The sequence below is a fragment of the Lonchura striata genome, chromosome 15, assembly GCF_050655825.1.
Source record: "Lonchura striata isolate lonStrDom1 chromosome 15, ASM5065582v1, whole genome shotgun sequence".
NCBI lineage: Eukaryota > Metazoa > Chordata > Aves > Passeriformes > Estrildidae > Lonchura > Lonchura striata.
In genome coordinates, this window is record NC_140717.1 from 14,022,249 (window position 1) to 14,036,337 (window position 14,089).

General features: G+C 42.8%; 1 protein-coding gene across 2 annotated transcripts; it reads left to right on the forward strand.

Annotated features, from left to right (window-relative positions):
- The first annotated feature begins 9 nt into the window (after nucleotides 1-9).
- On the forward strand, nucleotides 10-12,843 carry ANAPC5 (anaphase promoting complex subunit 5). 2 transcript variants are annotated; one of them, XM_021532722.3, is made up of 17 exons: nucleotides 10-219; nucleotides 311-390; nucleotides 1,040-1,149; nucleotides 1,550-1,745; nucleotides 2,741-2,807; nucleotides 3,554-3,655; nucleotides 4,733-4,923; nucleotides 5,762-5,843; nucleotides 6,501-6,590; nucleotides 7,485-7,666; nucleotides 8,134-8,269; nucleotides 8,499-8,573; nucleotides 9,372-9,493; nucleotides 10,616-10,723; nucleotides 11,237-11,384; nucleotides 11,972-12,134; nucleotides 12,486-12,843. In XM_021532722.3, exons 1-17 carry the CDS (start codon nucleotides 16-18, stop codon nucleotides 12,698-12,700), a joined length of 2,271 nt encoding a protein of 756 aa, XP_021388397.2. In that variant the 5' UTR covers nucleotides 10-15; the 3' UTR covers nucleotides 12,701-12,843. The 2 variants fall into 2 exon arrangements, with proteins under 2 accessions (XP_021388397.2, XP_085448909.1); XM_085592783.1 differs by lacking the exon at nucleotides 11,972-12,134.
- Nucleotides 12,844-14,089: the final 1,246 nt, after the last annotated feature.

Below are 14,089 nucleotides of genomic sequence, written 5' to 3' on the forward strand. Positions count from 1 at the left end.
GCCCTGGGCGCCGCCATGGCGAGCGTGCACGAGAGCCTGTACTTCAACCCGATGCTGACGAACGGCGTCGTGCACGCGAACGTGTTCGGCGTCCGCGACTGGGTCACCCCGCACAAGATGGCCCTGCTGGTGCTGCTCAGCGAGCTGGGCCGCGCCGGCGCGCAGCTCGGCCTGCTGGAGCGCCGCCGGCTCAACCGGCTGCTGCTGCCGCTGCTGCAGGTCGGGGGCCGGGCCGGGCCGGGCTGGGCTCGGGGGGAAGGGGGGCCCCGTTGTGTCGCGGCCTGTCGCGACATGTCGCTGTCGCCCGCAGGGTCCGGATATGGCGCTGTCGCGGCTGCGCAAGGCCATCGAGGGGTGCTGCCCGCACCTGGCCGCCTCCGTCCACATCAGGTGCGGGGCCGGGCGGGGAAGCGCCGCCGGGGAAAGCTCCGAGCTCTCCGTGTCCGCTCTGAGCGCTCTGGCACTGGAAATGTCCCGTTCTGAAAGAGAACCTTTGGGCCAAAACTCTACCGCGATAGACTTCGTACTTGTCGTAACTAAATTCTGAAAGGCACCAACACGGAAGTCATCAGATTTAAAGTTTCTGTGGGGCAGAAGATCTGTTGTCATGTCAGATAACTCACTCAACAGCAACAGTTCCAAAAATGCAAGCAGTACTAAAAATTTAAAATTGTAACATTTTTTAAATTGAAAAAAAAAAGGGGGGGGGGGGGGAAAGGATTCCTATTTGTTTTAAGAATAACCATCTAATCTAATTATTCTCTTAATAAAGACCTATTTAAAAAGAAAAAAAAGCCCAAACCTGATGATGATGATTATTATTATTATTATTTGGCTTACCATTATTTAATATTATCTTATTTATCTCAGTAGAAAAACCTCCTGGGGTCCAAGAAATTAGTTATTACTTGTTTGTATTTACTCATTTATCCAGGGGAATGTTTTATTTGATGTCTATATTAATATCCTAAAACATGTAATTTTTTTCTCTGTTGTCTGTATTAATACCCTAAAAATGACATTTTCTTCCCCTGTTTAGGTTAAAACTTATGGCAGAAGGAGAACTGAAAGATATGGAACAATTTTTTGATGATCTTTCAGATTCATTCTCAGGGACAGAGCCAGAAGTTCATAAAACAAGTGTAGTAGGTAAATAATTGTTATCCATAAGCTGTTTTTGTTGTGATATCTGTCATCGATATCATTCCCTCAGGACACAGCTCTGTTTTTTGGGGAGGTGTGAAATTGCAGAATGTCATTTTCTCTTGCTAGGATGTTGCATATTAACTGATAGTTTTGCATATTATGAGGTTGTTACTGACTTTAACAATTTATCACTTATCTTTAGTGAGATTTACCTAATTTAAGACCAGATTTACACCCTGCAACACTGAGTTGTAGCACTGAGATGAGACTCAGTAATTTCTATTTAATTTCTCAATCATTTCTGCTTAATGAGGAGCTAAATGATCTTGTTGAAGCTGCTGGCCATGATTTTGGTCTCCTGTCTGCAGCAGCCCGTGCTCACATCTGGCATTTCCCTCTCCAGGTCTGTTCCTGCGCCACATGATCCTGGCATACAACAAACTTTCCTTCAGCCAGGTCTATAAACTTTACACAGCACTCCAGCAGTACTTCCAGAAGGATGAGACAAAGGATGGAGCTGACGAGAATGAGATGGAGCTGACAAATCCTGAGGAGCTGGATGGCAAAATGGAGAAAGAAGAACTTGATGGGCCTTTAAGGTGATAAAGGCTTTTCCACCTCTTAAGGAAATTAATCTTTTATTTGTTTAAACTCTCCTACAGCCGGGCTGAGCTCTGTGGCCGCTCGTTTCCTTGGTGCCACCGTGTGGTAGCATTTGTCAGTGGCTCGGGAAGGTGGCACTGCCCATCCTCATCCTCCCCGAGGGAACCACAGCCCAAAGGCAGTTGCTGCCCACAATTTCCCGCTGCTGAGTGATTCCTCTGGTTGTCACATGCTAAAACTGTTGGAGAGGTCACTTCTGCTTCCAGCAAGGAAAGATTGCTCAATAAGAAGAAGTTAAGCTGAATGGTTTTGTTTTGCTTTTCACTGTTCTCCAAATAAAAGAACTCATGTCTGTTTTCCTCAAAAAGGAGAAGCAAATACTGAGAGTTTTCACTTGCTGAAGAGGTGCTCCATTTTAAGAATAATCCTGAAAGTATTTGATGTGTCCATATATTTAAAATGTACTTTGCAAGCTGTGTTTGTGTAAACTTGTGCAGGAGTTGCTGCCTCATGGGTCAACAGCAGCTTTTGGGGTCTTGCTGTGGGCTGGACTCACTGGCTTTCCACAGAGTAAATGTCTTGCAGAACAGCTGTTTCCAGCAGTGATGGATGTGGCCAAAGTGCCAGTTCATCTCCTTGGGACTATCTTCAGAAGACAGAAAAACAGAGCAGAGCCATTTGAATATGTCAGCCCCAAATCTCCTCTCTGCTCGATTTCTTTAGGGTTTTTTAGGGGTATATTTAGGGTGATGTTGTTCTCAACTATGGTGTTTGTAGGTTGAAACTAAACGGTGTGAAATCATTTAGATTGCTGACTTTGATGGAGTAGATTTTGTTCTTTTGTTCTTTATTAAGTTTTCTCAGTGTTCTTTCATGCTTTGAGCTGTAATATCTCAGAAAACTTTATAAAGCAGAAGTGTGGGGTGTCTGATGAAACGTGTTTGTGTGTTGTCTTTCCTTGCCCCTGTTTCTAATCAGTGTTTCTTACCAGGGAAGAAGAGATAGCCTGCAGTGGGCCTCTTTCCCAGAAACAAGCAGAGTATTTTCTTTCTCAGCAGGTATGTTAATTCTCATTAAAGTGGAGGAAATGTTCCATAACACAAATTTCACCTTGAATTTTACCCACAGTGTCAGCTGAGATGTTTCCTCTGGTCTGGTAGAGGCTTGTTGATATCTTGCCTGTTGTTGCTCAGAGTGAGCACTTGGGGCTATGAGTGTTTTATCCAGACATGTCACCATATGCTGATATTTGGTTCTCAGAAGGTCCTTCTGCTCTGCTTGCCTCACATTTCTGTGAAATGTGCAGTTTTGTTGGTTATTCCAGCTGGTAAATAAAAAAGGGAACAGAAATACACATGGACACAAATGTCAGTAATTCAATAGTCACTAATGCTAATTATAGTAACTACGTTTTTGTGATTTTTCTAATTAATCTAACTGCTTGCCAAAGCAAACTAAATTTATAAATTTGTTTTCCTGAGGCTTTTTTTTTTTTTTTTGTATGAGAAGATACATGTAATGCCAGTGAGCAATGTGTGGCAGTAGTTCTTCAGAGAGAAGCTTAACCAGAATTCTTTAAGTGCCTTTAAACAGTCTTTAAATGTAAGCTCTGTAAGCTCTGGAAATTGAACACTGTAATGTAGTATAGAACTGCCACTGTCATAATAGACAGAGCTGCTACAAAATCTTCTTTAATGTCCTCTCCAAGCAGATAACAATCTGACAATCCTGCACCACAATATATTTTTATAACCCTCCTTATGGAGTTACATATCTTACATGTACTGTTCAAATTTTATTCCAGGCTTCTTTACTAAAGAATGATGAGACAAAGGCTCTTGCTCCAGCATCTTTACAAAAGGAATTGAACAACTTGTTAAAATTTAATCCCGACTTTGCTGAAGCAGTAAGTATCTTTGTCTTCATCCAGAATGGTTGTAAAAGGATTTCTTATCTCAAGGATAGGATTATTTGGAAGTAATTTATTCTCTATTGAAATATAAGTAGATGATAAAACTGTGAGCAAGTTGCATGTAAATGTTTAGTAATTCAGACTAAAACTCTTGAAGGTACAAAAACCTTAATTAAGCAGAGTACTTCTCCTTCATGCACAGATATAAACCTCTTAATTTTGGTGTGACTGAGTGCATTCTTGTTCAACTAAATCTAAAACTTTACATCTTTTACCCACATTTTCCTAAGCAATTTCAGGCCTCATTCTCCTGCAGTTTAAAAATCAGTATGAAGTGCAATATCTGTTAATTTTGCTGGCAGTTGTTCACTTTGCTTCTGGTCATTAATAGCAATTTATACTGAAAGCCACAGACAACTCATGCTGAGAGGTGTTTCCAGACCTGTGAGCTCTTGTTCTGTTCCTCAACAGCTTCTTCTTGAGCAACTTCCATCAGTTCAACTCCTTCCTGCCTTGCTTTCTACCTCTTTCTCCCAGCAGCCCTGGGCTGAGCAGACAGGATTTTCCTTGCTGCTGTTTGGAAGGGTATCCTTGAAAGGGCTGCCGTAGTCCCTGGCTGGACTTCACAACATAAAGGATTATCCTGCCCAGGTCTCAATGCCAAAAAGAAAAGACATAATTTTAGCATCTCCTTTCTATCTGCACAGCATTTGGAAGCAGTGCTGGTGTTTCTTAGTATCTTCTTGAGTGCAGACACTGTGGGAGTCCTGCCTCCATTCCCAATCTCACATAAGCACAGGTGTATGCAGAGAGCTCAGACTCTCTGGGATCATTCTGACAGCCAGATCTCATAATCTTCACCATTTGGCAGGCCCTGTTAGGGCAGACAGCCAATATCGTCCAAGAAATTATCCAATTTTACTTGGAAATTCTGCCTAGGCAGTATCAGTATTGCAACTTCCGATCAGTATTTCACAGTTAGGTGTTTTGGACAGAAACACCTAGTAATTATAAACAAAAACTCTGGTTTAGTACCTGTACAATTAAAGCTGATTTTGTTTCCCTTTCCAGCATTATTTAAGCTACTTAAACAGCCTCAGGGTGCAAGATGTCTTCAGTTCCACACACAGCCTCCTGCACTACTTCGACCGGCTGATCCTCTCGGGGGCAGAGAGCAAAAGCAACGGGGACGAAGGCTACGGGCGGAGCCTGCGCTACGCCGCGCTCAACCTGGCGGCCCTGCACTGCCGCTTCGGCCACTAGTAAGGAGCTCACCCGCCCTGGGGCATGGCGAAGTGCTGACACACACCTCCCCTTCCTTCTGAGAATCCCTGCAGGGGCTTTCTCTCACTCCACAGCAGCTGCGGTTGGGTTGGGATCCTCTTGCGATCTTGGTTTGTTTGGGTCCGTTTTGGTTTTGATGTTTATTTGGTTTCCATAATAACTGAGCCATCTAAGAGTTGATATTTGTCTGTGTTCTGGGTATATTATAAGTGTTCAATTACATTTCCATGACCTCAGAAGGGTCAGTGGGTATGAATGCCTATTTCCATCCATATTTTCAAGAAAGTGGGGTTAGTTTTCTGCAAGTCAGCATAGAGCTGATGATCTGGCAAAAGAATAATTAAACCAAAAAGCCGTCCGAGCTTTTAAAATTTAAAATGCCATACGGGTTGGGATTTATTTTGTTGATAAAGCTGGCCTACCCATCTTCATTTATGGTTTGCCTTTATTGATTGCTGCCTGGAGGCATGATGTGAAAGGACTGGAGAGGGGAAGGACATTGCAAAGTTGAGAGCAGCAATTTCTACACAGGGAGATTGTAAATGTTGTCCCTGTTCAAACAATAACTTGGCACTGTGGCATGTAGAGTTTGAAAGCCCATCTAGAGGTTACAGCTGCATTTTGGTTTGCAGATGCTGTCAGACTTACTGTCCTGAAAATCAGAATGTAGTGCTGAGTGCTGGGAGGAAAACACAGGCTGTTAAATCAGAGATCTGAGTGCAATATGCATAATTCAGATCAATATTCCTCTTGATCAGGATGCTGTATCTTAAGCACTATAGGAATACTAATTGTTCTCCCTCTGTCTGCTCATAGCCAGCAGGCTGAGCTGGCACTTCAGGAAGCCATCAGGATTGCCCAGGAGTCCAATGACCACGTCTGCCTGCAGCACTGCCTGGTAAGAGCTCTGTCCAAATGGGCTTGGGTCGTTCTGCTCAGGGAACTGCTGCAGAACTTCTCTCACAGCAGCATCTCCCCCAGAGCATTTGACTGCCCAGCAGTGGGGTGACATCACTCCTGGCACACAGGGCAACAAGCTGCAGGATCATGGGATGTTGCAGCTTAGGGTTAATTTCTTGAGCAGGAATTGTTATCCCAGAGATCTCAGTAGTAAGCTCAAAGCTGAGTCTTAGATGTTGTAAAAAGAAGTATTTCAGAAGCTTCCTCCTTCCTTTTCTGTTGAATTCTCAGAGGAAGCAGCCACCTTTAGAGCAAGCAAAGTGGGAGGGAAGGACTTGGATTTCTCTCTATTTTTTCCCCTGTAATTAACATTATGATGAGTTGACATCAAAGGTATCAGAGGTGCTGCATTCCACAGTTCCCTGTATTTTTGTACATCACTGAACCTCCAGCGTTGGCTGGTGCCACACCAGCATCCCAGCCTAGATGCACTTCTGATATCTTTTGTGCAGCATTTCATAGAAGTTTCCTTAGAATCAATCCTCAAGTGGTTTGCATTTCCAGTGAGTTTTGGTGCATTCTGTAACAGCAAGCCAAGTTAAGTGCTGCAGCCATCAGTTATTTGCAATGAGATTTCGATATTTTTCCTTGCTAGAGTTGGTTGTACATCCTGGAACAGAAGATCTTTGATAGCTGTGTTCTGCTGGAGCACTCTGTGAACAAATCCTTACATTTTGGATTGCCAGTGAGTCCATTTCATCAATCCTTAACTTTATTCTGGGACAAATCCACGTGGCGATGGGTGTGTGTGCGATCAGAGTTTGGGGTTTTATGGCTTGTCTGTTCAAAATATGTGACTGGATTTAAACAAACATATTTTAACACTCCAAAATCTAGCTGTTTCTATGACTTTTATATCCTTCATATTAACAAGCCAGAGTTGAGTTGCTTTAATGCCACAGCATTATTGCAAGGCTCACTGGTTTGCCTTCTAAGCTTGATTTTCAGGCAGAAAAACTCTGGCTACTGGCCCAGGCACCATTTTGTTACAATCTGGTGCTCAGGGGAGGTTCTTAGGCCTCCACCTTCCCTGAAGCTCAGTGCTGATGCCTCTGGCAGGGCTTTGAACACATTTACTTGTACAGATCTGTGAAATCTTGCAGGGCAGCCCTACCCTTTGGTACTTCATTCCCTGGTAGATCTGTTGTCTGTTAATGTTTAGTTCTGTCTTCCCAAAATCCGCAATTCCTTTGTTAAGAGAATTGTTCTAAAATGGACTAAACTGGTGTTGTTGGGAGATAGGAGCAGACATGGCCTCTGTGGGGAAGGGAAGGAAAGCAAAGGCTCTGTTTTCACAGCAGTTCTGGAGAAATCCAGGTACTGGTCCTGTCCTCCTCCATAAGATTTCTGTGTGGGGGAGTGGAAATTACCTTCCACATCCAACAAAATGACATTCACATATGTGTGGGTGTGCATAAGTGAGTATTTAAAGAAATGCCTGGAGCAGTATTCCTTTGTCTGTGCTGTGTTTTTAGGATTCTTTTTTAGTAGTTTAGAACTCTGCTCCAGTGTAATTTGCAAGCCTGGGGTACTCTGTTGTCTTCTAACACTGTAGGTATGTTTTTTTCCTTCTTCTCAGTATCTTGCTTCCTTGGGAATACAGTCCTTGGTTCAGCAAAGAGCTTTTGCAGGAAAGGCTGCCAACAAACTAATGGATGCCTTAAAAGATTCTGATCTGTTGCATTGGAAGCACAGCCTGTCAGAGCTCATAGACATCAGCATAGCACAGAAAACAGCCATTTGGAGATTATATGGCCGCAGGTATTTGCTTTCTTTGCAACTCCTGGATTAGCTGCTGCACTTGTTAGCACGTAATGCATTTATATAGGTGTAACAAGTGACTGTGTCTCTCCAGTGCACTAAAATAAAGCAATCAGACTGATTCAGTGTGGGCTGAGTGCAATTATTTCCATTCTCTTGTGTTCCTTGAAAACTCATACTGAAGAAGAGATAGAGTTTCCATTTAGTAGTGGCAAATAGATAATAAATTGTTCCTGTGCCCTCACTTTCAGCATCTCTGTGCTTTGGCTGTGTGCAGCTTTCAGTCTGTAGAACTTGCTGTGCCTGCACAGTCCAGGGTCCCTGGACAGCAGTTATTTTACAAGTTTTCCTTCTCCCCAGGCCCTTGACTTAACCAGACAATGTAGACTATTGTCATAACAAGACCATAGATTAAAAATTGTTGTTGTTTGCTGCTTGAAAACTAAAAGATATTTCTCTTGCACAAGCACCATGGCACTTCAGCAAGCCCAGACCTTGCTGAGCATGAACAGTCTGGAAGCTGTGAACGTGGGCGTTCAGCAGAACAACACCGAGTCCTTTGCCGTGGTGTTGTGTCACCTGGCAGAGCTGCACGCCGAGCAGGTGAGCTCTGGGGCTGCTTGCACAAAGTGCCTTTTGCTGAGAGGAGTGTGGGTGTTACTGACAGAGGGTGCAAGACTTGACTTGTGGTTTTTTCTGCCTTTAATGCCTACTCTGGGGACAGAGACAATGCAGGGTGTTTGCTTGGCAAATCCCTTCCCTGAGGGTTGTGCAGAAAGGGAGGGGAGCAGGGCCTGCCCCGTGCATTAATCAGTGTCCTTCTGTGTTCCAGGGCTACTTTGCAGCTGCTTCTGAAATACTGAAACACCTGAAGGAGAGATTCCCTCCCAACAGTCAGCATGCACAGGTAGAATACTTAGCATTCAGCCTGTCAGTTATGTAACTATTATACAGTAGGATCTGAATCCCACTGCTCCTGAATTTTCCTCTGGATGCCTTGGGCTATACATTTTCTCATTTCCCTTGGCTCATCCTCATGGGAAGCTGTGCAGCATGAGCTTTTTTACAAAAGCAGGAAAAGCTGCCTGTGTTGTTTTCAGACTGGTGAGACATCTCTCTCACCACAAGCTCCTAAGATGAAGCTGTTCAAATAGAAATTTCATTAACAGAGGAATATACATCAGCTTCATGAGCACATAGAGCAATTAAATGCTCTGCATCGATTTGAAGCTTCAAAGTTCTGTTTAATTAGTGCTGCTTATTTTGATATATTACAATCCAGAAATAACTGAGATAATAGGCTAATAACCTGATTTTTGTGTGACTCTGGGAAACATTGCCACAGGAGTCTATAAGATAGTATTTACGTTGAAGTGTTCAAGATCCCATTAGATATAGTGTGAGCCTTCTCTTCACAACAGAGCAAATCTACTTGTCTACAAGTCTCAAATCATTAGTAATGATTTAAAAGAGCCTTTTCACATAAAATGCAGTCAAGTAGGTGAGCTTCAATATTGAAACATTAATCCAGCCCTGAGCATTTCTGTTGAGGACAGTAATTCAGTAAATCCAATAATTGGACAGTGGAGTTAGTATGTCTAGAGATAAATACCCCCAGGGGAAAATAAAAAGTAAATTCTAATTTGGGATTAGCAAATGAGCAGGCACAACTTCTAAAACTTGTTTCTGGATGTTCTTTGTTTAGCTTTGGATGCTGTTTGATCAGAAAATACAGTTTGAGCGAGCCATGAATGATGGCAAATACCATGTAGCAGATTCTCTTGTAGCAGGAATTACAGCACTTAATAGCATTGAAGGTGTATACAGGTAAGAAATTGTGGGTCTTCATGCACTTGCAGGTGTGTTCCATGAAGATAATGAAAAATTTAGCAAAATGATCACTGGCAGTCACAGTGCTTACATATTTTCCTCTTTCCAGAACATTGGTCATGTTATCTAACCGATAGGGCTATTCCCTTAGAGCAGCTCCTGCAATAATAATTTGTAGTTGTTTATCTGGGCATCTTAAGAACTGGAATAGCTGAAGTTGGTGTTATTCTAGAGCTGTAAATCTGTCGTGGTAAGGTCTTCAAAATCTACTATACTCAAACCTGAGCACAAAGCAGATTTTTATGTCAAATAGCTGGGGAGGGAGCTCAGGCCTTGAGTGAATTCCTCTGTGGCCTGGGTTCTACATCTTCAAAATGGAACAATGTGATTTTTTTTTTCACTCACCTTAATGGGGTCTTGTTCCTAAATGGGAATGACATGTTAAAAATAGTTACAGTTAAGATTTGGTGTTTGGTGAATATGAAAACCAACTTAGTATTGAAAGAATTTCTTACTGGTTTTCAATGAGGCAAAACACCTAAAAGCAGCCAGTGCCAGTCAGCCAGAAGAGCAGTATTCAAGCTGTGGGACCTGATGCTTGTCCTTCTGGAATTGGACTGATCATGAGTTCCCTGATCTTTAAATATTCTCTTCAGTGTCTGATTCAGGGTGTTTGTACCCATCCCCTGCTGTTGTGCATTTGGTCCTGACTTCCCTGCTCTCCATTTCCCTGTTGCTCTGTATCCTTTGTTAGTTGAGGCCAATTATAGCTGCTTTACCTCACACCTGTTTTTCTCACAGATAATTACTTATGTTGTCTAGCTTGCATGTCCTCCCACTTCTGCTGCCTGTTTGGCCTTTGGTTTTGGCAATCCCTGGTTTCTATCTAAAGCTGTTTTATGAGTTTGATCCTTTCTGCCTGGGAGTTGTCCAGTTGGCACCAGGGAGATCTGTTTTTCCTCTTGTCTGTGTGTGCAGCATGTGTACACTTTGTCAGGGTGCCAGTCTGCAGTTACAAGAAACACAGGTCACAACATAGAGACCTGTTTTACTGTGTTCTGAAGAGCAGAATTCTATATGAAATACAAAAGTAGTGATGTTTTCTTTCTACCACGACAGAAAAGCCATTGTATTGAAAGCCCAAAATCAAATGACAGAGGCACACAAACTTCTGCAGAAATTGTTGATCCACTGCCAGAAAATCAAGAACACCGAGATGGTGATTAGGTAAGAATGTTTCATTTTCAAAGTATTAAAGCCACTTTGCAGTGATTAGAATCAGCCATTTCAATTTGTCTGTGTTCAGACTTCACTAGTCTTCAGATTACCTGCTGTGATTCTGAGATTACAGAGTCATTTCAATTATTAATCACAGTATGGAAGAATCCTCAAAATATTGTGTCATTTTAACCTAGTTATTTTTAATATGTAGACTAAAAGGTGGTAAACTTAAAAGTTCCATGAAGATTAATGGAAGAAGGAAACACTGCATCTGAAATAAATAGGGAATGTATGTGTGGTTTTACCTTGGTGTAAATCTTGAGAGAGCTACAGAGTTACTTAATCTTTTGTATGCCTGTGGCATCTCCTCTTAAGGGTGTAATTTAAATTTATTGTATATGCAGCGGCGTAATTCATAATAATACCAATACCATTGTGGATGGAATAATTCCCTGAGGAACAAGAGGACATTTTTCATCCAGAGTAAAGGTTTGTAAGTGCTTGTCCCTGTTTGGTCAGGGTGCTGCTGTCCATAGCAGAGCTGTACTGGAGATCCTCGTGTCACACCATCGCGCTGCCGGTGCTGCTCCAGGCTCTGGCCCTCGCTCGGGAGTACAGCCTGCAGTACTTGGCTTCTGAAACCGTGCTCAACTTGGCTTTCTCCCAGGTAGGTCTGATTTGTGTTTTCACAGGGCTGCAGGGCAACATTTATTCTGGGAATCTGGATACTGTTTTTACTCCTGTGAGATTTAAGAACACAACCTTGCAGGAAGTAAATTATTGATTGTGAAGAAGCAAACTCTGAATGTAAAAGCTTTCGAGGAAGTTAATAAAAGTTGAGTTTTGCGTGTATTACTGAAATGTATAGTTATTGTATATAATTAAGCAGCATAAATTTCCCGTCTTAATGTCTTCAGTTATTTTTTATGCTGGTATTCTGGCTTTCTAGCAGCACAGGTTGACTTGTATATTAAAAATAATGCTGGCGATGAGTTCAGTTATATTATTTATTCTGAGAGGCATGGTTGTCAGCACTACCTGAGTGGAGAAGCCTTTCCTGGTCATTTCAGAGAGCAGCTCATTTCTACTCACAAGTTTTGATTTAAAAGAAGATTGTGGGGAAAAAGCTGAAAAAAAAAAAAAAGGTGTGTGTTACATCATGTTATTAGAAACAGATATGGCTTCTGTTGGTGTTCCCTGAAGAAGCTGCTAATATCAGTGGATTCCAGTATGAGACCAACATTTATCTTTCAGCTGATCCTTGGCATTCCTGAACAAGCCCTGAATATCCTGCACATGGCAATAGAACCGATCTTGGCCCACGGAGCCATCCTGGACAAAGGTTGTGCCATGTTCTTGGTGGCCAAATGTCAGGTGGCTTCTGCAGATTCCTACACTCCACAAAAGAAGATTGAAGGTAGTGTGAAGAGTAATTCTCTCTGAAACTGCTCAGAAGTGCAAACCAGTCTCTGTACTGGAGTCCTGCCACACCAGCGTGTGCTACCTGGTTATTGTATACAGAATTCATTTGGAATTAGTTGTTGCACAGATGTTTATAATGGAACATTGTTTATCTGCATACTTTCACACACATATTTTGCAGCAAAGGCTGAATAATAGAAGCTAGTTGAGAGACCATGTTGCTAAGACACAAATGGTTTTATAAAGCTGAGGAATTTGTAATTGGCCTCCTTAGACTTGAGCTGCCTTGCTTGGAGTTGTTACTGTGATATTTTCTTAAATATGAATGTCCTCCATTTTCCCACAGCTTTGGAATCTGCTATCTCCAATCTAAATGAAGCCAAGGCTTACTTTGCCAAAGTGGACTGCAAAGAGCAGCTCAGAGACGTTCTCTACTTCCAAGCCCGGCTGTTCCACACCCTCGGCAGGACCCAGGAAAGGAACAAATGTGCCATGTTGTTCCGTCAGCTGCACCAGGAGCTGCCAGCACACGGTGTCCCCTTAATCAATGCCTTCAAGTGATGCATTTAAAGATGAGATTTGTTTGTTTTCCTGTTTTGGCTTCATTTGTTTGTTTTCTTTTTTTACAAACATCTTTTTTCTTGTATTCAGTCATCCATGCTTCAGAATAAGTGCCAATAAATCATGGTCTGCTCTTGAACAAACTTGTGTTTTGTAACACAAATGTCATTTTCCACCCATTTAACTTTTATTCTGTACTTGAAACTAAGAAATTAGTGGAGAAAAAAGAAAAAATATCCTCTCGACTGTGTTATAAACACACTGAGGGGAGCAATGCAGTCACGAAGAAGTAGTGTTCTGTTCTTAGTAGTGACATTTCCCTAATCAATGCAGGCTTTATGAACACAGGGGTATAAAAAATAGTGGGAAATGTAGGCAAAGCTCCTTTGTGCTCTTTTTAACTGGTATGGAAGGGGGAGTCTCATTTAGAAGGTGTCCTTGCTTTTAACCTGTCTGCAGTTGCTGTTTATGCTGCAGAAACAGATGGTGCTGGCAGAAGGGGAAAAAACAGGGTTCAGTCGAGAGGTGTAACAGTGCAAAGTCCAAAGGCACTTGTTTCATGTGTCGTTGTGCAGAGCAGGGATGAGGAGCATGAAGAGTGGGAAACAACAGCCCCAGCTCAGCTGAAATGTTTTCATTGTATGTGTTCTCCCCTCAGCACTCTGTGTCATTCACCTGCTCTGCTTTTATGGGTGAATAAATGGAGACCACAACTGACTGAAGTATCTGGAGGGGCCAAGAAATCTCCAAGAAATCTGGAGAGGGACTTTAGACAAGGGCCTGGAGTGACAGAACATGGGGAATGGCTTCCCACTGGCAGAGGGCAGGGTTAGATGGGATACTGGGAGAAATTCTCCCCCGTGAGGGAGGCCCTGGCACAGGGTACCCAGAGAAGCTGTGGTTGTCTCACCCCTGGAAGTGTCCAAGGTCCCAGACTGGACAGGGCTTGGAGCAACCTGGGATAGTAGAAGATGTCCCTGCCCATGGGTGGACTTTGAGATCCCTTCCATCCCAAACTATTCTATAACTGAGTATGTGATGTGCTGGCATTGACTGCCAGCAATAAGATCCTCATTTTGGAAGAAAATTTCATTTTGGATGTAGTGTGGATTTGAGGGCAGATGGAATTGCACTCCTTTTGTGGGTGCCAGTCACCTGGTGACTGTAGAAAAGCTGAGCATCATTAAACCCCAGGAGCTACCCTGCTTGAAGCAGCAGATTTAACTGTGGCATTGCCAGACCAGACCTAAACCTGGTTCTGCTGGAGCTGGGTCAGGTAAGGAGGAAGAGAGAAGTACTAAGGTGTGGCTGAGACAAGGATAGTCCGGTGGTAGTTTACACATTCCATTAATTAGTGCTGCATCGGGACTGTTGGCAGATTTTCAGGGC

Bases quoted from the DNA above. Each gene is read 5' to 3' on its own strand.
- ANAPC5 (XM_021532722.3), top strand. From the start codon at position 16: ATGGCGAGCGTGCACGAGAGCCTGTACTTCAACCCGATGCTGACGAAC. The intron at 220-310 runs GTCGGGGGCCGG...TGTCGCCCGCAG, and splicing joins TGCTGCTGCCGCTGCTGCAG to GGTCCGGATATGGCGCTGTC. The intron at 1,150-1,549 runs GTAAATAATTGT...TTCCCTCTCCAG, and splicing joins TCATAAAACAAGTGTAGTAG to GTCTGTTCCTGCGCCACATG.